The sequence below is a fragment of the Rhineura floridana genome, chromosome 1 (genome assembly GCF_030035675.1).
Source record: "Rhineura floridana isolate rRhiFlo1 chromosome 1, rRhiFlo1.hap2, whole genome shotgun sequence".
Lineage (NCBI taxonomy): Eukaryota > Metazoa > Chordata > Lepidosauria > Squamata > Rhineuridae > Rhineura > Rhineura floridana.
The window spans coordinates 28,034,153-28,061,047 of record NC_084480.1 but is presented as its reverse complement, the minus strand read 5'-3'; the positions used below and the strand labels follow the sequence as shown (position 1 = coordinate 28,061,047).

The 26,895-nt window shown below is 43.4% G+C and overlaps 1 protein-coding gene across 7 annotated transcripts in view; it reads right to left on the bottom strand.

The window, feature by feature from the left end:
• OSMR (oncostatin M receptor) overlaps positions 1-26,895 on the bottom strand; it is a 97,865-nt gene that overhangs the window by 14,350 nt on the left and 56,620 nt on the right. For 6 of the 7 annotated variants that reach the window (XM_061616801.1, XM_061616825.1, XM_061616835.1 and 3 more), the window contains 9 exons: positions 25,711-25,787; positions 23,358-23,580; positions 19,609-19,794; positions 16,646-16,747; positions 13,905-14,078; positions 10,789-10,953; positions 7,870-7,954; positions 7,259-7,307; positions 3,806-5,672 (listed from right to left, as the gene is read on the bottom strand). In XM_061616801.1, coding sequence (XP_061472785.1) covers positions 5,232-5,672; positions 7,259-7,307; positions 7,870-7,954; positions 10,789-10,953; positions 13,905-14,078; positions 16,646-16,747; positions 19,609-19,794; positions 23,358-23,580; positions 25,711-25,787 — 1,502 coding nt within the window. In that variant the 3' untranslated portion in view covers positions 3,806-5,231. Of the gene's footprint in view, positions 1-2,591; positions 2,683-3,805; positions 5,673-7,258; positions 7,308-7,869; positions 7,955-10,788; positions 10,954-13,904; positions 14,079-16,645; positions 16,748-19,608; positions 19,795-23,357; positions 23,581-25,710; positions 25,788-26,895 lie in introns of all 7 variants that reach the window. The other variant, XM_061616816.1, reaches the window with a different exon arrangement.

The following is a 26,895-nucleotide window of genomic DNA, read 5'->3' as shown; positions in this document are numbered from 1 at the left end:
TCCCTTCTCTTTCCCATAGCCTGATGGAAGAGCAGCTGGAACAATTGCATGCTTTATTCCACAAGCAACCCAAACAATTTTTTTGTTTATAGGGTGGCCTATAAATAAGGGAAATAAACAGCCTGCTGGAAGGTGGAATGACTTCTTCCAACGATGAGATGAATGCCCGACAAACAGAAGGACTGCTGTCAGTTGCTCAAACTCCTCAGCCAGTGTGAGTTAACTTGCAACCTGTAATGTTGCATCTCTCTGGAAAGGGAAGCCTTGAAAGATTGGCCTTGGGCCAATAATCTAGCAACTCCTGTATGCAGGGCTGAGATTATGAACATCCTTATGAATGTTCTTATTTGCTAGATAGGGCTGGAGGACATTCCTGGTTAGGGATGGCTCGTCCTACTGGACAAGCAGGGTCTAGAAACTTCTTAGTCTACTCTCCGGGGGGAGGAGTCATCCCGCCCCCCCAGACCAGCCCTGCCTGTGACCTTTGAAGGTTGGGTCTTCTCTATGCTCAGAACTTCCTTTTACATCTGTTTTTTGCTGTTTTTCTGCTCTTTCTGCTTTCAGTCGTCCTCCTCACCTTATTTCTCTCTTCTGTCTCCATCCTTTACTGTTTTCTTCTCCCCTCCCGCCTTCACATCGTGGGTCTGGGGCTTGGGAGGACCGTTCAGTCCAGCTGGGCAGTTTAGCACCATGTGAGGCGTTCTTGAGAGCAATGGAGTATGGCTGGCCACAATGCTTTAGCCACTTTTAAAGGGAGACTGACTTCTTCCTCCGTGGAGCTGAGTTTTCACCACACTCGTGCTGAGCAGGATCATGGGATCTGGTTCCCCCCTTTCTGAGAAGAACCAGTGAGGTGTGCTGCCTGGGGGTATCTACCCCAAAATCGGGTCTTGCACGGCAGCAGGGGGTACAGCGGCGCCTGCTACGGCAGTTTGCCATTGCAGCGGTTTCCTGGACTTTTTTCCTGAGCTGCCAGCACAAGGCTCAACAAGCTATCAGTCTGCACTCTCCCCAACCCCAAGCGGGGGCAGCGGGCTGGGTGGGTATTCCTGCTGAAGGTATGGAAGTCCCCCCCCCCATTCTCAGTTTCTTAAGTTCATGTCTGGGGTCAAGGAGTTTATCTTCTTTGAAATCATTGGCCCCATTCACCGTGCCCTTAAAAGTAAGCGGGGCAGGCTCTCAAGCAGGCGATCCCATAAGGGAAAGTGGAGGCTCAGATGTCACTCTAGTGACTCATGCCTGGAGAGGAGATATAGCAGTTTGCCATAGTGCTACAGCTATACCAGATCCCCCTCTCATTCTACCTGACATCCACCTGGGTGACATACTCCCATTCGCTGTCATATTGTGCAGTGGGGGGGGTTCAGGCAGCGCCCATGGTGGGACACAAGGATCTCACTGGATGCAGTGGACTGGTAGAGGGCGTTATGAGTCAACAGGACTGATCAGACACTCAGACACACGCATACCCCACACCCACTATGGTCCAGGTGTTGCAGGTACAAGGACAGTCACCCAAGCAGCTCTATGGCCAACAGGGGGCATTGTCTGATTTGGGTGATTCCCCTGAACCTGCCAGGGAAGAGGGGGAGTCATCGGGAAAGGATCTAGAGCTGACCCACGCGCAACCTAGGCTCTTTGCCCTAGAGGTTTTTCAATCCCTTCTTCTGAAGGCGCGTAGAGTGCTGCAGTTCTGAGAAACTGAGGGGGGAGGCGATGCCCATGCCCAGTTTAATTCAGTGGGAGCTAAAAAGGTTTTCTGTTGACTGGTGCGAAGCTGGTTGTTGTCCTCAGGCTTTTGATGATGTGTGGGATGCAGAATGGGCGTTCCCATGTAAATCAAAGCTGCCTACTAAATAGGCAAAGAAGCATTTCGTGTTTGCAGCAAGGATCCTAGTCTCTATCCTGGTTAGATGCTATATATATTCCCAGGATATTAAGGGGCCTCTTCCTTGGGGAAGATACCCTACATGAAGGAGACACACAAGCCAGGGTAACTCGGAGCTACAAGTTATATTTGGAGGAAATCCCACAGATCTTCTTTTGGCAGCCATTTTGTGGGATCTCACCCTTTGAGCTCCTCCAGCAGTTTGTCCCAGCCGTTTGTACCCAGTTCTCATGGAACCAGAAATCTGAGGCTGCTTCTGTTCTAGTTTTCAGGGGACAAATTGGAATCCACACCTGATATTTTACCCTGGCTCCTTGGCTCTGGCCAGGCTGTTTTTCTGGTAAATTAAGGAACAGCCTGTGGCACCCGAGACCTCATTTCAGTTTCTGGCCACAGGGCATAAAATAAAATAACAATGTTCCCTTCTGCTCCTGCCAAACAGCCCACAGTGGTGGTTTATTTTCCTACACCCCTTCAGTACTGTCTGAAATACCAGCCAAATAGAATCCAAACCTCCCTCAGAACTCTGCCAATCACTCCTCTCAACAACTCCCCCTGACTCAACTCTCATCCTCTCATTTATAACTTCAGCAATTCAAACACTCAACCAATCATCATCCAACATTCTCCAGCATTCTAGCCCATGTACTCCCTCCTCTCACTCAGTCACTTACCATATATCGCTTAATAAACCCGCACTTACCATATTTACAGTTATCAAACTATAGGGACATCACACTGCACACTGAAGTTTAGACATCCCGAATCATCATTTCTTTCTTTCTTGGGGAACTCTAAGGGAAAGAAGGTATTTACCTCTTCCATCTCTCGCTGGTTAAGGGTGGCCATAGCTTAGTCCTATGAGGCATTGGGTAAGGACCCTGCAGCGGGTATCACAGCACATTCTGTTAGAGGGATGGCTGCCTTTGCATCATGCACGGGCGGTTTCCCAATCATGGACATCTGTAGGGGAACACGTGGGCCTCTCCACACACCCTCATCAGACATTATAAAATAGGTTCCTGTTCCTCACCTGATGCTGTGTCTGCTAGAAGGTGTTAAATCACTAGTTTCACACAGAAGAAGCCCACCTGGGGATGTGGATACTGCTCTGTTATATCCCTAATCAGGAATGTCCTCCAGCCCTATCTAGCAAAAATGGAAATTTTCCTTACCATGAATTTCTATTTGTAGATAGGTCTGGAGGACATTCCACCCACCTCTCCTTCCTCTGCTATGGCCTTCTGGAGCAAGGGGTTGGGGGCTTCAGGCATTCTGCTAGCGTCTTACATTTTCACACAATGTCTAGTACGTGTATCTCATTTTGTGTGAAGTTTTTTGCCAGTTGTCTGTTTTTGTCTCTGGTTATTACTTTTTCCTAGTTACTACTTTGTACAGGCATCTGCTTAATAAACCTCTGCATGGTTGGCGTTGATGGGGTTGAGGAGTTCTTGCTCTGTCAGCTGGGTCTGGATGACTCCTCCCCCTGCAGAGGAGACTAAGGAGTTTCTAGACCCTGTCACGACCAGTAGGAGCCATCCCTAACCAGGAATGTCCTCCAGCCCTATCTACAAATAGAAATTCACGGTAAGGAAAATTTCCATTTTTAGAAGGAAGGAAAGGAGCATAATATTGCCTCTTCCCCACTCAAATTGCTGGGAAATGCTTTTGAAGTTTTTTGGGTATTGAAATGAATGGGAATGTTAAGCACTATGCATATTCCACTGGAGGCCTACAGTTTGGGTTCTGCCACATTAAAACCTTTTTTTTCAAATTCATGTTGGTTTCAAAAGCTTTAATCTTATTTCAACATCTGATATTTTGATGAGGATCTGTTCTTTAAGTGCTTTGGCTATGGGGTGGTATACAAATGTAATAAATAGAATAATTAAATAAATAACTCCATTTTCTCCTCACCAAGTGTGGTCTTCATCTGTCCCCTGCTAACTGCATTGCCAAATCATGTTCTGATATTTCCAGGGAGGGAGCGCTTTGAGATTCTGCAGAAAACGTGCTTCCAGGCCAGCCGTCAAAGGAGCCTTCACTACCTTCTTGCTGTCCACCAGCCTGTACCTCCCAGCAGCCCCAGCCAGGCAGACAGTTTTATCAGCATTCTTCGGCAGCTTCCCTTTTGCCTGTGTGGAAGAATTCACTCAGAGGCTTTTATAACTGAAGCAGATTTCAAGTTTATTCAAAGCATGCAGCGCTGGGAGCCAAGCGGAAAACTGCACTGACTCTAACTCCCTAAAAGATGGCGCAGGCCTTTATAGTTTTTCAAAGAACAAAGACTTCAGGAGAGAGCACTCGCACATTTCAAGCATGCGTAATACACAAGAAATTCCTTTAATTCAGAGCACCCCAATTATCTATAAGTTGCTGAGGTGGTTGTTAGGGAGTACTTGCTAACTAGGGGTGTAACACTTTGAAGCTGACTACGCTGTCATAAGCAAGACACTTCAAGGACAAGGAGCTACAAAGACATGTTTTGGTTAGTCAGATACTTTCCCACACCCTGCCGTTTTGCACTCAGACACAGACAGAAAGCATGTCTTCAGATATCCAGAATCCTCTATATCCTGGTTATTTAAATTCCACACCTGATCTTTCAGCTGATTGACTTGGCTCATCTAGTTTCTCTTTCTTTTGTAGTGGAGGCAGGCATTTCTTTTGCCACTGCTGTTTTGTTTTTGCTTATTGTAGTGTTACACTTAATTGCTTGTTTGAATATGTAGAATCTGTTTTTAAATTGTATACATCTTGTTGAGTGCTCAGATTCTGAGTGGAAAGGCAACTCATAAAAGTCTTAAATAAAATATAGAGCAATCCAAAGGTCAACTGAAAAGGAGTGCTACCCATGAGACAGCACTTATATTCCTGGAGTTCAGCCATGCCAGCAGAAAGCACGTAGATGCAATGCCAGCAGAGCTCCATCAGGGATGGAACCTGGTAGTGGGAATGGGTGACCTGAAATCCACAGGATCCGACACTTCCCCACTGGATCAGACCTGAAGTCACCATGGAACTTACATGCTTGATTTCCCTCTTTTTATTATCAGTAGGGGTTAGGGACAGGAGAGAGGAGGAAAGCTGCCTTTTCCCACCCTAGCCAGAAGGAACCAGCAGGGTCCTGGGTGTGGCAAAGAAACTTCCACAAAATCTTTCTCCACCTCACAGTAAGACTGTTGCCTAAGTAGATAATCCAATTCTAAGGCAGAAGAGAAAATATTTACAAACTGTCTCCACTGACACTATCAGAAGGAGTGTTAGTAAATGTCACTTTCTGTTTCCACTTCAGTGGCTAGGATGAACTTCTGTCTATCTAGAAGCAGCTCCTGTGCAGAGGTCACCAGTGTGTAGCAGTTAAATGCATTATTTCATCCGATACAGGTGAATTTGCTTCGGATCCTTCGGCCAACTGGGGTTTGTAATCTAACAGCTGCCTGGGCCCAACAGAACTAGTGAAGTCACCTCCCTGACCCACACAGAGAGGCACTTCCGTTTGAGAGAGGTAATTTAAATGGTCTTGACTCATTTCTGGCAGGTGTCTGATGGCAGTGCTTGTAAAACTAAGATGTTGGAGTGGCTTGTAGGATGTCAAAGGTAAGTTGGGTTTCTTGCTTGCTGCCTGTTGTGATTGTAGGCTCTGGTAGATGTTTGGATCAAAGTAGGTCACATTTTCTACAAACATTCCTAGCGCAGACTGCACGGGATGCTTCTCTATCACTTGTAATGTGCTGGGAGGGATGTCACTTATTTTGATTGTTCCAACATTCCACTGTGCAACCTATGGATAGCAAGCAAATTAAGACCAGACTCAAAAAACTAAAACTACAGAGTATATCCTTAAAAATAATGGGCTGGATCCAGACTGAAGTGCTCTCCAGACATTCATTCTGCTCCTGTGTTAGGTGAGTACAGGGGAAGAGGGAACTGTGTAGGTGAAAACATTAGTTTCACCTCCATCTCCACTCCCATTACCTTTTAACTCATGGTGGGCAAAGTTTCACGGGGACCCTCAGACCATCATAGATGCTGCCCATGCATCTTAGAACACTGGAAAATCAGGGTCCTAAAGTGTACAAAGATCCTCCAAGAGTACAGATGGCTACCAACTTCAGAAGTTTACTCTCCGTGAGTTGGAGTGTGACTGGAGTGGTAACGGTGAAGGGGGCAGAGCTAGTAATATGTTGCAGGGGGGCGCACACACATCTTTGCCTAACATGAAATCAGAACAATTGCAGTGAGTCATGTTTTAGTCCCATTGGAAATCAAATCAATTGGACTCAAGTTAGTCATACTAACTTACCTCTCATTGGATTTCAATGAAAGTAAAGCACGATTAACTTAGGGGGAGTATCCAACTGAACAGTGATGCTACAGCAATGTCTTTTAGCTGTGTAATGTAATTTTCCCACACTCTCCTCACCCTGTGTGCCCTCCCCTAAATCTGCTCTGGAGGGTTGGAGGAACTCCAGAGCAGATTTAGGGGCCGGGCCAGGCCGTTACATTGCACAGCTAAAGAAGTGATGCTAGCATCTCTGTTCAGTTGGATACCACCCTCAGTTTGGCTCCAACCCAGTCACCACAAGAGACAGATGCGAAAAACAACTTTCTCCTGCTTGCCCCGTTCCCTCTCTACTTGTGCAAGGTGTCTCCACCTGATGTTCATCAAACATTTTCAACAGGAACTGGATATTTTAGCCCTGAGAAGAGAATACTGAGGGAAGATAGGATAGCACTCTTCAACTACACAGAGGAGGGCCAGGATCTCTTCTTGATCATCCCAGAGTGCAAGACATGGAATAATGGGCTCAAGTTCCAGAAGCCACATTGTGGCTAAACATCAGGAAAAACTTCCTAACTGTTAGAGCACTATGACAATGGAACCAATGGCCTAGGGAGGTGGTGAGCTCTCCAACACTGGAGGCATTCAAGAGGCAGCTAGACAGGCACCTGTTGGGTATGCTTTACGGTGGATTCCTGCATTGAGAGGGAGGTTGGACTCGATGGCCTTATAGGTCCCTTCCAACATTGTCATATCATGGGATAAAACCATGGGTTGTATCTAATGTAGTGTTCTATGAACATTCCGTCAGTGCAAATATTTCTGCTTTTACAATGGGACTTTCCCTCCACTACTCCTCCTGCATGCCCCTGCTCCCCTATCACTCTGGAGCAGATTTGGGGAGGGAAGTGCACAAAAAAGTGAGAAATGGTTGCACTTAATAGAACACGTTAGTGAAATACTGTCCCCTATATCATATTTCTATCATGCCAACGCATAACAAACTATATCCCTCTTTCAATAAACCTGTTTGGCTGAGAACCTTCCATCATCCTTTTAATGTGTTATTAGATTGTTTATCTTACCTTTAAAACATTCACATGAGGATGGGGGATTCTCAAGCAATTCGTCATACTGGAAAAACAAAGGGGAGGGGGAAATGAGAAGTAATTTACTTCGTTGTTAAAAACACAGCACTCTTGAAAATATGGAGAATATTAAAGAACTAAATTAAAATTCTGAGAATTGGTTCAAAAATCAAATAGAGTTGAACAGTTGTGATGCCGACAAACTTAGTGTACAGTAGGGCCCCGCTTATACGGTGGGTTAGGGACCAGGCCCCTGCCGTAAAGTGGAAATCGCCGTAAAGCGGAACCCATTGACTATAATGGGTCGCACCGCGCCAAAATGATGCGAAAATGCCACAAAATCGGCTTTAAAATGGGGAATTCTGGGAGATAGTGACTAGCCTAACATCACTCAAGTCCTAGTCTCACACGATGTCCTATTGTCTTCCCCATCCTCATCCAACACTTAACCAGTACAGAGGTTAAGACTGGCACCAAGTCTTGAAGCAGCACTTGGAAAGAGCTCCTCCATCCTTAACAGGGCATTCAGTGGAAAAAAGATGTACATGTAGGGAGTACCTATGCATGGAAGTTAATAATTAATTCAATGAATTATTGTGTGGACTTACAATTCACTTTTCCAGATGCACACACAAAATATGAGCATTAGCGGTACAATCACAAGGGGCAGAAGGAGATGCAACCACCAATTTCCTGTTGAAGAAAAATTATAAGAACATAAGAAGAGCCTGCTGGATCAGGCCAGTGGCCCATCTAGTCCAGCATCCTGTTCTCACAGTGGCCAACCAGGTGCCTGGGGGAAGCCCGCAAGCAGGACCCGAGTGCAAGAACACTCTCCCCTCCTCAGGCTTCCGGCAACTGGTTTTCAGAAGCATGCTGCCTCTGACTAGGGTGGCACAGCACAGCCATCATGGCTAGTAGCCATTGATAGCCCTGTCCTCCATGAATTTGTCTAATCTTCTTTTAAAGCCATCCAAGCTGGTGGCCATTTCTGCATCTTGTGGGAGCAAATTCCATAGTTTAACTATGCGCTGAGTAAAGAAGTACTTCCTTTTGTCTGTCCTGAATCTTCCAACATTCAGCTTCTTTTAATGTCCACGAGTTCTAGTATTGTGAGAGAGGGAGAAGAACTTTTCTCTATCCACTTTCTCAATGCCATGCATAATTTTATACACTTCTATCATGTCTCCTCTGACCCGCCTTTTCTCTAAACTGAAAAGCCCCAAATGCTGCAACCTTTCCTTGTAAGGGAGTCGCTCCATCCCCTTGATCATTCTGGTTGCCCTCTTCTGAACCTTTTCCAACTCTATAATATCCTTTTTGAGATGAGGCGACCAGAACTGTACACAGTATTCCAAATGCGGCCGCACCATAGATTTATACAACAGCATTATGATATCGGCTGTTTTATTTTCAATACCTTTCCTAATTATCCCTAGCATGGAATTTGCCTTTTTCACAGCTGCCGCACACTGGGTCGACATTTTCATCATGTTGTCCACTACAACCCCGAGGTCTCTCTCCTGGTCGGTCACCGCCAGTTCAGACCCCATGAGCGTATATGTGAAATTCAGATTTTTTGCTCCAATATGCATAATTTTACACTTGTCTATATTGAATTGCATTTGCCATTTTCCCGCCCAGTCACTCAGTTTGGAGAGGTCTTTTTGGAGCTCTTCGCAATCCCTTTTTGTTTTAACAACCCTGAACAATTTAGTATCGTCAGCAAACTTGGCTACTTCACTGCTCACTCCTAATTTTAGGTCATTAATGAACAAGTTGAAAAGTACAGGTCCCAATACCGATCCTTGAGGGACTCCACTTTCTACAGCCCTCCATTGGGAGAACGGTCCGTTTATTCCTACTCTCTGCTTTCTGCTGCTTAACCAATTTCTTATCCACAAGAGAACCTCTCCTCTTATTCCATGACTGCTAAGCTTCCTCAGAAGTCTTTGGTGAGGTACCTTGTCAAAAGCTTTTTGAAAGTCTAAGTACACTATGTCCACTGGATCACCTCTATCTATATGCTTGTTGACACTCTCAAAGAATTCTAATAGGTTACTGAGACAGGACTTTCCCTTGCAGAAGCCATGCTGGCTCTGCTTCAGCAAGGCTTGTTCTTCTATGTGCTTAGTTAATCTAGCTTTAATAATACTTTCTACCAGTTTTCCAGGGACAGAAGTTAAGCTAACTGGCCTGTAATTTCCGGGATCCCCTCTGGATCCCTTTTTGAAGATTGGCGTTACATTTGCCACTTTCCAGTCCTCAGGCATGGAGGAGGACCCGAGGGACAAGTTACATATTTTAGTTAGCAGATCAGCAATTTCACATTTGAGTTCTTTGAGAACTCAATTGTACATCCAGTGCCTTGCAAAAGTAATCAGACCCTTACTAATGCTCTCATATTACTGAATTATACATGGTACATTGTGATTTTTTTCTGTATGATATTTTAGTTGGAAACACTGAAACTCAAAAGCAATTATTATAAGATGACATTAGTTTTATGTTGGGAAATGTTTGTAAGAAATAAAAAACTGAATCATGTTGCTTGCATAAGTATTCACCACACACACACACACACCCACACATACATTAATATTTGGTAGAGCCACCTTTCGCTGCAATAACAGCTTTACGTCTTTTGGGGTAGGTATGTACCAGCTTTGCACACAGTGTCAGAGGAATTCTGGCCCACTCTTGGCAGATTCACTCCAGGTCATTCAGGTTGGTTGGATATCGCTTGTAGACCGCAATTTTCAAATAGAGCCACAGATTGTCAATGGGATTGAGATCAGGACTTTGACTGGGACACTGTAGGACATTTACCTTTTTGTTCTTGAACCACTCCAATGTTGCTTTGACCTTGTGAGTTTCAGTGTTTCAAAATAAAATATCATACAGAACAAAATTACAATGTAACATTTGTAATTCAGTAATATGAGAGCATTGGTCAGGGGTCGGATTACTTTTGCAAGGCACTGTATTTATTCCCTTCCTGTTGTTTTTAAACAATATTAAGAATAGACAGGCTCTTAGACAGGCAGGCAGACACACACAGAGATTTTAAAATGGTAGAAAATTGGTATTTTCCAAACATAAATTGGTTTTCAGTTCCAGAAAAAAATATCCATAAATGCCTTGTTTAAAATATTCAACTGGAATTTAATCCAGGAGTGCACAGTGTGATACCCTCCCAATGTTGTTGGTCTGAGGGAAGATGGGAGCCAGACTTCCACAGCATTCAGAAGGCACCACGCTGGTGTTATTTATCTATAAAAGTATTTATATTCCACCCTCTCACAAAACATCCAGGCAGTGTACATCAACAGAATAACCTTTAAAAGCAATACAAAACACTAATGGAAATGACTGGTTACTCCTTTAATCAATCAAGCAAACACATTTTTTTTATTTATTTATTAGATTTATTAGTCGCCCATCTGGCTGGTTGTCCAGCCACTCTGGGCGACGTACAGAATAAAAACATACAAATACATTGAAACATTAAATTTTATAAGACTTACCATCAGATTGTGTAGTTACTGTTGAAAAGTAGTTAGAGATTTTTTTATGGTTGACACTGTAAGCTTGAACTGTAGCCTGGTAAATGGTGTTGGGCTTCAGGTGTCTCACAGTAAATTTCTTTTCCTTCAGATCTGTTATGGTGTGGGCGCATACTGCTGGATTATCTGCATTTAGAAACAGAGGCTATGGCAGGCAAAGAAGAGTACTAGTATCTGGCTGTGTCAAGTCTCTATGCTCCTCCAAGCCCCACTCCTCAAAGAACCTTTTAAAATTTTAAAAATGAAACCTTTTCCTGAATCATCCTCGAGTCACTTTATCTGCTCACATCCTTACTGCTGCCATCTTTCGTCAATCCCTGAATGTTCACTGCTGTTCTTGTCCATCTAATATATCAGAAGTGAGGAACCTGTGGCCCTCTGCATTCCAGTTTTTTGGACTCCAACATCAACCCCAGCAAACACAGGCGCCAACACTGTTATCCTTTCGGCACCAGGTCAAGGCTTTCCTTTTCTCCCAGGAATTTTAGCATGTGTTTTAAATTGTTTAAAAATTTTAAATTGTGTTTTAAATTGTTTTTAAAATATGTGTTTTAAATTGTATATTTGTTTTAATGTTTTTGGTTGCTGTAAACTGCCCAGAGAGCCTCGGCTATGGGGCGGTATACAAGTGCAATAAATAAATAAATTGTCAGGGCTGATGGGAGTGCAGTCCAACAAGATTTGGATGGCTACAAGTTCCCTGTCTCTGTGATACAGATTCATACATGCATGCTCCCCACTTGATCAAGTGTGGAGTTCCATGTTTAAATGAGATGAATCTGAATGGAAATCACAATGCTTTTCACTGACGTCAGGCCAATCATTCAGCTTCCAGCCATCAGATCTGAAGAGGTATGTCCTTCCCATCTATGGTATCATTTATATCGGATGTGTCCCTTTCACACACAGCACGCTGGCACTATGTAAACCACAAACAGAATCTATAATACGATTCCTTTCAGGTCAGCAGGAGAAAGACGCACATCAGCTCAGGGGAAAATAGAAGGTAGATTAGGATTCAGTGATTAAAAAAACTGGAGTTATTTGCAGTAGATCGGCAAGAATTTTGGACTCCCAGTGGTTTAATAATAGCAGTAACTAAAAGGCTTCCACCCTCCACAAATTAGGCTAGCAAGGGGGCAGGAGGGGATGAGACAACCAAGAGTCAAAGAAGATTGTGAACTCAAAAGTGCTCAGAGGTCCCCTGTTTCTTCATTCTATGTCCACCCTACCAAGACACCATTTTGCAACTGACTCCAGGTGGTGGATCTCAGTTCTAAAAACAGCAGCAAACCAAAGCAGTTCTCACAAGCCTGAAGTCTGCAAGGTCAATGTGTCACCTTTTGCTACAGTCTAAGGCTTTCCCCCTTTGCACTGTTGATTTCTTTTTAAATGTGTATACTTCCCCCACGTATAAATGCTTCCTGGGCAGCTGATGACAAAAATGATGACACGATGAAAGCAATCAAAATAATATTAACAGCAGAAGCTAGGACACACAATCAGACCTATAGCTTAAAACCAGACCTATAGCTTAAAATCAAGTCCAACTAATGTTTAAAAAACATAAATAAGGCACCAGGCAAATCTTGGGGAGTATATTCTTTACACGGGGCATCATAGATGCACACACACACAAAAGTCTTCTCACCAATTGCCACTTGCCTAGCATCAGAAGGGGAGGAGCAATCAGGGAAAGTCTCCAGCAATAATGTTCCATGGACAAATACCCGTTCTATGCTCCTTGCTTCTCAAGCTTGACTCTCAAATTCTTAACTTCATCCAATTTTGTGGAGCAGAAACCTACCCCAGCACAGTTTTCATTGTGCAATTTACACACAAAGTAGACCTACAGGGTAGTCTTTCTAGGACATTGTTACAAATTGTCACCCATACAATGCCCCCAAATTTCAGCCAGTAACCACTTGCTGTTTTCCTTCTGGAAACAAACAAACAAAAACACTGGCAGCATAAAATGTCCCAGATATGTATTGGGGTATATTTTACTACCCTGGCCAATGTTAGCGGATTGGGGTAGTAAAAACGCCCCATAGTTTTTTCATAGAAAAATGGTCAGGGACAAGTCAACAATGAACAACATTCCACCTCCTCTGAATAAGTGTTTTCTGGCTCTGGGTGTTTGGGTATTGTTAAGCACACTTCTTCTGATACCACAGATACAAATGTTTTCTGGAGTCAAGATAATAGTCCACCATGCACTGGAAATCTCATTGAGGTAGAAAATATACCCCAAAAATGTTAGTGTTGGTTTTTTCCCTTCGACACTGGATGAAGGTTCCTGTGCTGGCACCTCATAACTAGAACTCTTGGCTTCCTCTTCCTGACCTTTTCTCATGGACCTAGCTTCATTTGCCCACCTTTCCTCTGGACGCTGCCACATCTTTTCCTTTGCCTTTGAGAACAGCCTAAATGATACCTGGCTCAGTATTCATGTGCCACACCCTCTTTAGACATCATACTCATGTGCAAAACCAACATGTGAGCAGCCCTGCATTGAGTAGCCTCTATCCTGGCATGTGACCATACAAAGCAAACATCTGCAGAAAAGGGGTGTGGTAGGCCAGTGTTCCAGAGCCCCTCCCCCCTGCCATCACTGCTGCTTATCTGGATGATGCAGGTCAGAGCAAGGCATGTTCAGGACTACATGGGCACACCAGCTGAGATAATGTGGCATTCCCATCAGTGCACCCATGCAACCCCAAACTCACTGCCACCTTCTCAGACCCAGCACCATCCAAGTATGCAGCATCAACACTGTTGTCAGGAGGATGGCTCTGTAGCACTGCCTTACCACATCAGCTGCTCCTCCAGGGGACCTTTGTGCGTACAACTGTACATGCACAGATTTCCATGCAATCTGGAACCCTGAGCAATAGGACACTTCACTGAAGATGTTTGTGCTGTATGTATGGATAATCCAGAGAGAGAGCACACGCAATGATAGGAGAGGAGCTACTTGGTACAGCACAGTCCCATTCAACTGTTCATTTACGCTTGGCTATAATGCCTGAATGTGGTGCGCATACATACTATCCTGAACTTTTGGAACCAGCTACCTGGAAGTGGTTCAAATTCCGGTAATGAGCAGTTTCCCTGTTCCATTTTCAAGTAAACATTATAGCCTCTGATAAAACCAGGATGGGACTCATTAAGATGATCAAATTTCCAAGTTATTGTAAATGAATTGGAAGTCACTGCAGATATCTCCAGAACAGGGTCACAAGTTGGCTCTGCAAGACAGGAAATTGATAAAATTGTTATGTGCTTCCTGGGTGGCTAATCTTCAACCCTAGATCTACAGCTACTAGGTTTCCATTTATTGTCCATGTAAGATTGCATTCTGGAAACTGAACATTACAATTTTCAAAGGAAAAAACAGAATTGGACCAACTCTTTCTCATAGCATAATCATCTCCCTCATACACACCCTGCAGGCCTCTAAGTTAGGGTCACATTCTCCTAGACCAGCGTTTCCCAACTAGTGGGCCACCAGATGTTGTTGGACCACAACTCCCATCAGCCTCAGCCAGCATTGCCAATGGTCAGGAAAGATGGGAATTGTGGTCCAACAACATCTGGTGGCCCACTAGTTGGGAAACACTATCCTAGACCATGTTTTTCAAACTGCCTTTCTTGCTCTTAAGTTTCAAAGCTCTATGGCTTGTTGGTTTGTTTGCTATTTGATTTATATCCCACCCTTCCTCCCAGCAGGAGCCCAGGGCGGTTTGATAATGTCAGTCCCAGACTATGGTCTGAAGGCACATGATGTAGCAACCTTGCTGAAGCTAAACAGGTTTGGGCTGGTTAGTGCAAAGATAAGAGACCACTTCAGAGCCCCCTGTAGGCTGGCCTGAGTTTGATAGAAGAAAGACAGAATATAAACAAACAAACAAACAAAGGCACAAAGCTCCGGCTAAACACTCATGCAAAAACTGTTAGGGCATGATCCAGTCAAAAGTAAGCCCTGAAGTCTTTTTTTAGGTGCCACAGGATTCTTTGCTTGCTTTGGCTACAAGCGACCAGCTCCTCTGGCTTTTGCCTCCTGTTATATTTGCAGAGACCATGGCCTCCTAACATGTGACCATGGCCACACTTTGGATGCAGTTGCTATTATTCTGGTAGTAACACTGGCCCCATTGTTTGGCTAATAGCAGCATATTCCACACACATCTGCTAATGGTGGATACGTCTAGCTTCATTCTAGTAATCAGTGTTGATACAGATCTCCATTTGAATGGGAACATACATGCAGGACTCTTCAATTTTGCCCCATTTGTTTCTTATCCTTGCAAAAGTGGGATTTGCAAAGATTTGTGTGTGTTTTTTCCAGCACGGAAAAAAACAAAACCAAGGGAGCTCTTTGGGACACAGTAGGAGTTTGCATTGGCTCTGTTTGTACCCCAGATAACATGGCAAACCTGGAAAAATGTCCAGAGCTTGAGAAAGGAGGGGGTGAAGATGTGGAGGTGATATTCCATTTTGATGAACAGATCTAGCTCTTAATTACAGTGAATTATTTTCTGAGGCTACTTCAATTACAATGATTTTAAGAAGGGATGTTGAAGTAAATAAACAGAGTTGTTTTTCATGTGGATCATCATTTTCCTCCAAGTTTTAGCTGCAAGAACAGGGTGCAGATAGCCGAGTTAGGCCACTAGGATAGTCTGCTTCTTTCCCAATTGTTATTTTTCCTTACAAACACTTTTTTTAAAAAAAAAATGGTGCTCTTTCTTTTTCACAGAGTATATTTTCAGGAAGTGGGAGCAGTGAAAAAATGCAGTGACTTTTCCAGTTTTTATAACAAAGGTAAAAACCACCCAGCATGATAGTCCCTAGACCTATTTGTATGAACCTCAGCAGGTTTCTCACCCAGAGGCACGTCCCACTTGTCCCAGTTTTCAGATTTACTGCCCATAAAAAACTACAGGAGGAAATATGATTTGTTTTTCCCCTCAAAATTGTAAGGTCTACTCTTAAGGGAGAACCACTGCAGCTATTTTGTTGAAATTTGGCAGGCTTCATCTCCTTAGAAGGGGGCATCCATGTCTGCAATTTGCATCCAATTCCAACAGAAAATTTAAAAGTTAAGAGGGGGAGGGGAACTTCTAAAATTACCTGCACAGAATCCCATGTGTGGATCTACCTGAAATTTTCAGGCTTAATTCACTTTGGACAGGCTCCTTTTGCCTGCAAATTTCATCCACATGTGAAAAGGGAAAAAAAGTTAGCCATTTTAGGCTCCCCATTATAGTTAATAGGAATGAAACAGAGTGTCAGATTTAACAGATCAGATTCCAATCCAAATAGCAAATTGAAATGGACTGACACCGAATGGACCCCAACCTATTGGGCTGCTTCCAAACATAACAGATAAAAGGCACATCTTACAGTTGCTGTACTGCTTTAGTACATAGGTGGCTGTAATAAATTTCTGAATACTAACATGAGTCCAATATATCTCTCACTAATTAAAGGGGAGAGGACTACAATCATCACAATGTTTTGCTTATGGTAGGAAGAAAGCAATGACTCGGATCATAAGTTGCTCCTTAGTTCACATAAGGAGGAAGCATCTTCTACCAGTTCCCTGTCTACAGCTCCTTACACCCTTCACAAAGGTCCCCCAATCTCCAAGAGTGGGTGGTAGCTGCAGTGGTGATGGGAAAGTCTAATTTTGTGAATGTGAGCTCTGTTAAGATCCAAACCAATGAAATTACTGTGTCCCTATAGAGTTTGGTTCCAGAAGACTCATTCAACACAATAGTTTCAACATTGCCAAACAGTGCTGCTGGCTTACCAGATTCTTCAAGATATTTAGCCTTCTTTTCCAGTAAATGAGTTTCATCACCTAAACTCCCATACACACGGAATGTGTATCTCACCCCAGAACTGAAAGCATCTAGAATAATAACACATTTCAGGAAACATACAGGTAAGAGTCATTAATTAGAGACTGAAGATGAACTTCAGATTCCATTTACTGTATCAAACAAACTGTTTTCTGAAGAACCAGATCATGAGGTTTTGCAATGAACGGAATGGGGATTAATTAAAGAGAGAGAGAGGGAGAGTGTCTGTCTGTCTAATCTAAATCCATTCTCATTTCAGCTATCTCACACATTCCCCCATTCAAATATATAAAGATACCATTTACATACAAAGCTCCTATACAGACACTACTCACACACACCCTTCCATTAAGTTGACATTGGCGCAGCCTATTTCACTTTTGAACCTCAGGACTAATCCTTCTGTGCTGACAGGTTTTGATTTTTGTTTTTAAACTGAGCAGCTGGAATGTTTATAACATTCCATAACACCTCAACAGCTGAGCTAATGAGTGTGTTTATTTCAGTTAGCTGAAGCCAGAGCTTGTACAGCCATAGCTATTGAGGTTTCACAGTTACAGCAGCCTACATTTGTATCCAGTTTTTTCTTCTTGTATTCCAATTTAGGAGGTAAACTAGTGGTTCCACTTTGTTTCTGTAAACTAGAGGTGCAGAAACTGCGACTTTCAAAATATTTATTTGGAAGTTAAATATATAGATTGCATGTAAGTCATTAAGAAAAAATATTTTCATTTATTTCCAGTTTTTAAATCAAGGGTGGGGACCCTTTTTAAATCTGAGGGCCACATTCCCTTCTGGGCAACCTTCCAGAGGCTGTTCCCGTAGCAAGTAGGGCCACAGTCAAAAGTGGGCACAGCAGTAGATGCTACTCTTACCTTTTTCAACTATGCAAATGTCGGAGCATATCACACCCACACACATCACCACCACCATTCAAGCAAGAGGCATTCGCACAGTTCAAAGACACATTCAGCCAGGCAAATGAACTCAAGGAGGGGCAGATTAAGGTTGGTGGGAATGTGCCCTGGGGTGAGTCCCAAGGGCCAGTTAGAAAGACTTGGAGGGCCACATTTGTCTCCAGGGTTGAGTTTCCTAACCCCTGTTTAAAAACCTTCCAGACAAAGATGAAAATTTGTTTATCTATTTATACACTGCTTAACATTCTTTAGCAAAATTCCCTAAGCAGTTTACAGATAATATAAAGTAAACATGGAAAATGGAAATGGACTGCCTTCAAGTCGATCCCAACTTATGGTAACCCTATGAATAGGTATTCAGAGGAGGTTTACCATTGCCTCCCTCTCAGGCTAGTCCTCCCCAGCTGGCTAGGACCTGCTCAGCTTGCCACAGCTGCACAAGCCAGCCCCTTCCTTGTCTGCAACTTCCAGCCAGGGGACAACTGGGCTCCTTGGGACTATGCAGCTTGCCCAAGGCTGCCCAGGTGGCAGGGCACATAACCCCTGCGTCACTCCCTGTGGGAGTGATCTTTAGCTGGCCCTTGACACCCAGGAGATACGAGTGGGGATTTGAACTCACGGACTCTGGACTCTCAGCCAGGCTCTCTTCCCTACTGGGCTATCAGAATAAGACCCATTTTGGGTTGGGGCTATGATAGAAAAGTTCAGTTTTTGAAAGGTTTCCAAATGGCAATCAATGTCTCCTCTGATGACTGCAAAGGTTGGACCTATAGCAGAAAAAGAGATCTGCAAGGTTTCCTGATACAAAGAGAGAGAGGGGGGGGTGTACAGACAGTACAGAGATTCCAAGGACTAGAAAACAAGGCATAAGCAGGAAAGAAAAATGCACTAAAGGGGAGAGGGAAACACCAGCTCTTTAAGACCCCAGGGATTCCTATAGCCTGTTGTCCAAACAACTCACTTATCAATCACAGCTCTGACTTCACTTATTGGCTACAAACAGGGCCGGCTCCAGGAATGCCGGGGCCTTTGGGCATCAGCTTGCCCTGGGCCCCTGCATGTGTGCACGTTCGCGTTCGCACACGCAGCCCCCCACCCCACCTACTTGTCTGCTGTCTTTTACCATTGCCCTTAACGAAGATGGCGGCTGCAGTTTCCCTAAGGGGATGAAGCCTCCACCGCCATCTTTGTTGATGGCACGCATGAGTGCTATGTGCGCGCATCTCTGCCATCAACTAAGATGGCGGCAGGGGCTTCAGTACCTTAGGGAAACCACGGCCACCATCTTCGTTAAGGGCAATGGTAAAAGACAGCAGATAGGTAAGTGGAGAGATGTGAGGGGATGTTGGGGGCACGGATCATGGAAGGGGAGCGGGGGGCATCTGAGGGGCCCCCTGTAGCTCCAGGGGCCATCGGGCCAGTGCCCAACCTGGCCGCCCTTTAGAACCGGCCCTGGCTACAAACAATGAAATGTGGGAGCAGCCAGGCTGCCTCATCTCACAGAAGTTGTTTAGAACGTTACCTCCACATTTTGCTTCATAACTTTCCTTCCAGGAGGCTTAGAGACTTACTTTAAAAAGAAAGGTCAGAACCTAAGCTCCCTTGCAGGCATGGGCCCTGGAGCAATTGCTCCATTACACCATTATAATCCAGCCATGATCAAGGTGGCCAAGGCCAATTCTGTCCAAAGACAGGCCTGAACCCAGATTGAAATGGATCCAGATAATCAGTTTCCTCCAAGAACAGAACTACCAACACACTCTCTAGTACCTTGTTGCAGATCAGTGGCAGGGCATGTGCTTTGCAGGTTCAGTCCCTAGAATCTCCCCAGAACCCTGGAGAGCCACTGCAAGTCAGTGAAGGCAATACCAAACTAGTGGAACCAATGGTCTTTCATATATTCCTAAGATGTTGACACGTCGTAGCTATAGGAATATTCAATGCCTCCTTAATTAAGAATTATTCATTCAACAACAATGGTGTGCCATTCTTACCAGGTGTAATGAGAGCACTGGAGTCATTTTCGCCAAATTTCTTCCACTGGAAATCACAAGGGTGAGACTTAGGATAGTTGCACCAGTCAACAACATAGCCATCAAACCTGTTTTGAGGCTTCCACGAAATATAAATGCCATTTGCTGTGTTGTTAATTGTGTTTTCATAGCTGCAATTCACATAACCTGAAAAGAAGTATATTGTAGCATTTAGATTAGTGCAGTGATTCCCAGACTTTTTTCCCGGGGACCACTTTAAAATCAGGGCCTTGGCAGACCACTTAATGATCTTTCTGCTTGTTGTAACTGCACTGTGCTAAACGTTGTATGACTTTTAATTGGACAGCAGACAGCAGTTTCTGCAAGACCTGCTCCCTGCATTTCTGGCTGATTTCCACCTGGCCTGGAAGGGTGGGGCCCTGTCTCTCTCCAGCTACAAAAGCAGCAACTGCTGAAGGGGCCAGAGACCGTGTGTGTGTATGTGTGCGTGAACCTGCTGCTCGGGTTGTCTATAGACTACTGGGGTTTTGTTTTGTATTATATGTTATATTTTACTCTATGTTATATTTTAGTCTATGTATGCTGCCTAGAATGGCCGTTAATTTGGCCAGATAGGCGGCCTAGAAATAAAATTTTACTATTATTATTATATTATATATTATTATTATTGTATTTTATTGCTTTATATATATAGTTTGGGAACCCCTGGATTAGTGCAAAAATGTATGCCTAAAAAAAATTAAGAGATTTGTTTATTCTGGTAATATTTTTATTCCTTTGTAGAGACAGCTGTCGTCCAACTAGTCCCAGCAAAGAAGCAACGAAATGGAACCAGAGCCAAAGGGACCAAAAAGCTATCTAGTCCACTGTCACCCCAGAAGATATCCATCTGTAAACCCCCACTGATACCAGGCCTATGCAATGGGAAGCACATAGCATCTCACAAAAAGAATATAGCCTAGTTGCAGAAAAGCTGCATGCAAAAGAAACAGCACAAGATAAACTCTTGTAAGAGTGTAGGTACATATTGCAGAGGAAGACAAAACATGTGCCTGGGTGTGCATAAACACTATATAATACACACACATACACCAATCTCAAATATGACCACAGATCATAAGTAAAACCCACCTAAAAGACATCCCATAACAAGCCTTTTAAGTGGAAATCTGTATCCCAACCTGCATCCGTACTGGAATTAGTTTCAACTGTTTATATATATATTTATTAAATTTATATCCTACCCTTTCTCCCAGAAGGAAGTGGGACCTGTTTTTAATTTTTAAACTATTTTTATTTTTTTTACACTTTTCTTATTTTATAGTTATAACTATTTTATTTGTTTTATAATTGTATATTTCATTGTTATAACAACATTTTATTGTGGTCAACCAACCATTAAAAAGTTCACAACTGGATAAATACATAATCATTAAATCAGAAGAACAAAGTTGAGGATTTAAGAGCCAACAATTGTTGAATGTCGAAGAGATATTACTACATTCAGAAATACCTGTTCAGTAATTAATTTATTGGATGCTTCAATGAAAATACTCAGAAGAGTCTCTCATGATCGACCGAAAAATTGCCTAATAAGGGGCTAGATTATACCCCTTGATAAACTCTAGAGTTTAAAAAACAAACAAACGGGAAACTGTTTCAAGTTCCAGCTGATTACATGGGCAGCACCTGTCCTTAACTGGAACTTGACAAATCTGCACTCTACCATCTTTGAGGCATAGACTGATTAGAGGCAGACCAAGTCAGGCCCAGTGAGTGTGGTGAAGAAGGCCCATTGCTAAGGCATGTATTTTATTGTTATAACCTGCCCTGAGCTTTATGGTAAAGGGCGGGTAAGGAATCAAATAAATTAATAAAATCATTAAGCATAAATATCCTAACTCTAGTTGTAGCAGCTCCTAAAGCGCTAGAGAAATTAATTTTTTTCTGAAGCCGAAGGGTGGTTTTTTTACCTAGAGTTAGCAAAAATCTGTGATGCAGCTTTCTGTTCTCTGAGAATCTGATGCAGCAACATCAGAAAGCTAATGTAGTGTAGCAGCGAGGCTTAGGGTTAGGACTAGGGAGACAGAGACTCAAATCCCTACTCAGCCAGGAAGCTCCCTGGATGACCTTGTGCCAGTCACGGCTTCCTAGTTTGATCTGCCTTGCAGGTTTATTCTTAGGACACAGACCTCTTGAGCTGCTTAGATGAAAGGCAAGAAATAAATGAAGCCATACAGACAGCATACAGGCATACCCCGCTTTAACATACGCAATGGGACCGGAGCATGTATGTAAAGTGAAAATGTACTTAAAGTGAAGCAATTATCTATGCATGTACTGCACGGCAATCACCACTAGATGGCAGCGGTGTCATGCCATTAAGTGTCCATAATTGCGAAGCACACCTACATTAAGCGGGGTATGGTGGAGTATGGAGCATGTACGTTATAGCGAGGCGACGTTAAATGAAGCGACGTTAAGCAGGGTATGCCTGTTTTTGCCTTCTGTTGAAGGAAAGCCTCTCCAGTTTTCTGTGCTTGTATAGCAGGGGTAGAGAACCTTTTTGGCCAGATCTTCATCTCTTACCCACTCCCACCACCCACCTGTCAATCATCTGACAGAATGAGGATGTCAAGTGACTGACAGGTGAGTGGCCTTTTTCATCACACACAATTTAATCTTTTTAATGCATAGTGTCCCATATATAACTATAATGGACTGCCTTCAAGTCGATTCCGACTTATGGCGACCCTCTGCTGGTCTATGACCGAAATAAATAAATACAATACTCATGGCGACCCTATGAATAGGGTTTTCATGGTAAGCAGTATTCAGAGGGGGTTTACCATTGCCTTCCACTGGCTGAGAAGTAGTGACTGGCCCAAGGTCACCCAGTGAGCTTCATGGCTGTGTGAGGATTCGAACCCTGGACTCCCAGGCCGTAGTCCAACACCTTAACCACTACGCCACACTGGCTCTCATAGTGTCCCATAGGTGGGGAATTTTTTGGTTCCATGGGACAGATCCTTATCAGGACCTAGCCTCACAGGCCAAATTTGACAGGTCACAACGACATCAAGTGATTGGGTGCTTTGAAGTCCTGAAGTCGGGACTTCAAAGCACCTTGCGCAGCCTAGGCATCATGCACCTGTTTTAACACTTACAGGAGAAATCTGCTTTCGGCAGACATCATGTGGACGAGGGCGTTCCTGGCGAGGAATTCCCTTGCACTCCTGATCCAGCAGGCATTGGTTCTCCTGCCAATTTGCTGATGGGTGGTAGAGCCAAAGCCTACTTTCGCTTACCAATGCATAAACAGGAGTGTACTTTAAGGCTTCCAACTGTGCTTTGCCCATCACATCTCTATCTGTCCCCCACCTGACATCGCATATGATGTCAGGTGTAGGACAGGAGGGCATGGTTTGTAGAAAACTGCCTTGTGGGCCAAATTTGAACTGCTGGCAGGCTACGTTTGGCCTGTGGGTTGGAGGTTCTCCACCCCTTGTGTAAACTGACTCTTTGGGTAAACTCCCAAGTGTTGTGCCAGTCAGGAGGCCCAATATCCAGGGTGCAGCATTTGCACAGGTTATAGCACCGTGGCAGATTCAGCAAAGAAAAATGGAAGAAGGGGGAGTTCTGGGTGAACTGGGGTTCTATAAGCCTCTCAAAATGGGCAGGCATAATATTGCCTCAGTGGGGCACAAGGAAGAGCCACACATTGAAGCAACAAGCTTAACTGTACAAACCATTCTCTTCAGCTGCCAAGATGACAATTACAGCAGGAGCAGATGAGTTAACAGAGTTCCTTGCCGAGACACTGATTTTGTAAGAAGAGCTCTCAATGGGAACTGTGTAGTTATTCCATGTGGGATTTAAGTCAACATGATGAGGCACAATAGGTTCCTCTAACTTTTCCCAGGAAATCTCGAACTTTCTGATTTTTCCATAAGCATGAAGGCCTGGTGGTACCTAAAGGGAGGAAAAGAAAACCACGTCCCTTTCTATAACAGGACCAAGTTGCTCTTGTTTACTGTGTTTGGCAGCGGATGACCAGATTGTTTTTTCCATCTTGCAAAAGCAGAAGCTGCCAACTGGCAAGTGCATGCAGTGTGAAGCAACAAGACCAATGAGTCAACAGGGTAGCCGTCACAAACAATGACTCTCTTGCACAATGGGTTTTATGTGGTTTAAAAAAACAACTTTGCATATAAAAAACCCAGCCAGGAATAGGGAACACAGTTCCACCCTGCTCTTTGAAACAGCAACTCAAGTTCAAGAAGATACTGAGTCAAATCTTCCTGTCCATGTAGCCCAGTATTGGTAGTGATTGTCCAAGGTCTTAGGCCCAGATCTTTCCCACTGCCTGTTCCCCACTCCTTTTAACTGGAAATGCCAGGGATTAAACCTGGAATTTTCCACATGCAAAGTATGTGTTCTACCACTGAGCTATGGTCTCTCCCCAAAAGCTATTTCACCAGAGCTTTTGCTGTGAAATTGGGGTGTCTGGACAGGAGACCATGAATGGGACCAGAAGGTCCCCATAAAGCTGGTTAAGCCTGCTGGCTAGGTCTAGCTATACCTTCCTTTTGTTAGGGAGATTGCTGGCTAAGTGGCCTGTGGATGCTTCCTGAATGGCTATGAAAAACCTGAAAGGTCATGAAAGTGGTATGCTCTCTTCACCTCCCAGCTAAGGAGGATGTTATGTGGGAGTGTGTGTGTAAGCACCATTTCTCTCTGTGAAAGAGAACCAACTGCCATTATAGAGACAAAGATCTGGAAGGGAACATAGAAATGGCCCTGCTGGATCAGACCAAAGGCCTATCTAGCCCAATCTTCTGTTCTCACAGTGACGAAGCAGATAGCTACAGGAAGCCCACAAACTGGACATGAGTGCAACAGCCCTCTCCCACTTGTGTTTCCCAGTAACTGTCTTTGATGCTGGAGGCTATAATACAGCCATCATCACTGGAAACAGACTGCATATGAGCAGAGAGGTTTGGGGGCTCTATAAACTAACAGCACCAGGGGATTAGAGGGTGCCTCTCTCTGGAGATCCAATGTGGGGCCATGGATTTGGTGGTCTGCTTTTAGTGTTTAAGCTGTGCCTACAGCTACATTCAACTTGTATATTGACAACCAGTGTGGTGTAGTGCTTAGAGAGCTGGGACTAGAACTGGGGAGACCCGGGATCAAATCGCTGCTCTGCCATGAAGCTCACTGGATAGCCTTGGCCCAGTCTCTGTCTCTCAGCCTAACCTTCCTCACAGGGTTGTCATGAGGATAAAATCAGAAGTGATACCTTAGAGCTTCATGGGGGAAAGGTGGGATGTAAATGTAATAAATTAATTAAATAAATAATAAATATGTTGATAAATAAATGCAAATATCACAAAATGCCAATAAGCTTTCCAGTGACCTCCTTCCAAAGGAAACCACCCCCACCCCACACAGGTAAACACTGGGTGCCCGGAATGTCTCACCACTTGGGAAGGATGAGCATAACCCTCTCAGGATACTAGAATCAGTAGAAACTATTTGCAAAAGGCGCAGGACAGATAAAGGAGAAGACTTCACAGAAGGAATATCTAACTTATGGGAGTCAGTACCACAAGTCAGAGTAATGGTCACTTGGCTTAATTTTTTTTAAAGGAACCTTTAAGCCCATCACATTTCATCGGAAGCAAAGGGTCTTCATGTACCTTATTCTGGCACTCCAGTTACTTAACTCACTTAATAATATACTTGCAACAGGAAAAACTTCCTAACTGTTAGAATGGTACAACAATGGAACCAATTACCTAGGGAGGTGGTGGGCTCTCCAACACTGGAGACCTTCAAGAGGCAGCTGGACAGCCACCTATTGAGTGTGCTTTAATATGGATTCTTGCACTGAGCAGGGGACTGAACTCAATGGCCTTATAGGCCCCTTCCAACTCTACGATTCTATTCTATTTTATTCCTGGAACCCTCAAATACTAATGGAACAATAACTTGTAATGTACATTGTACATGTTAAGTATTTTATTTATAGTGGTTTTTGTTCATTTGGTTTTTTTAAAAAACATCTCTTATCATCACTGTTTGTATGAGTAGACTTACCTTCCAGAATACAGTTATGTTACATTTCTCCAAACATGGGTTAATGTCTCTCCAAATATCCAGCCGCCCTGATGGAGCTGCAGATCAAAGCAAGTAAGACACTGCTATATCATTGTGGAATGTAGTTCATTTTATAAAATCTAGGTGGTGAAAGTAGCTAAATGAGCCTCCTTTGTTGCTAACAGCAGGCTACAGGATAGCCTTCTGCTTTCAGATGCATCTGCTTTCAGCTGCTGGCAAAGTTAATAACTTCTTTGCAGGAGACTTTGCAACAATGAGAGATAACCTGTAATATATCATCACACACACACACAGACTGACTACACACCAACCCCTACACTTACACATCAAACTACGTTTGGTTCACAGTTCATTACATCAATTCATGTTCCGATGAACTTAGGAGCCCTGGGAACTACTATCATTTCCCAGTGCTCCTTGGATACTGCCCAGGATACTGTTGCTACAACAGTATTCTAGATGTCTTAGTGGAAGAATGGAGAAAAAATGTCTTGATGCCACTGCTCCATTATCAGGAAAGTATGGAAAAAGGGAAGGGGGAGATTTAAAGACGAGTGTTACCTAATCCAGCAGTTCACCAACTTTCCCCCCATGGACCACTTGAAAATTGCTGAGGGTCTTGGCAGACCACTTAATGATTTTTCTGCCTGCGATAGCAACTGTAATGTGCTGTGCTAGGTGCTGTATGATTTTTGGTTGCATTTTTATTGCTTCTTTTATATTTTTAAACTTGTATTTTATTGTATTACAGTCAGAATGCCATAGAATTCAATTTTTAATATAACAGAATACAATACAAGAAATAAAAGAATCCATAAAAATAAAAATCAATATGGATATGAATAGGAATATTCAATGCAGTGGTTTTGCCATCTTCCATCTAGGGATGAGATCCATATTTCAGTGCCGGTTTGATTTTTGCTCTGTCAATCTTCCTTCTGGTACCACTTCATCAGGGATCAATGCTCACTATTTGTGATTAATACCTTCCCCCCACAAAAAAATCAATATTAATATCAATATTTTTTAAAATATCAGTTTTCATAATTTTTAAAAAAACATTCCCCTCAAAATATCAATATTAATATTGATATTTTGAGAGAAATATCAATATTAACATTGATATTTTAAGGAAAATACCAATATTAATATTGGGTTTTTTGA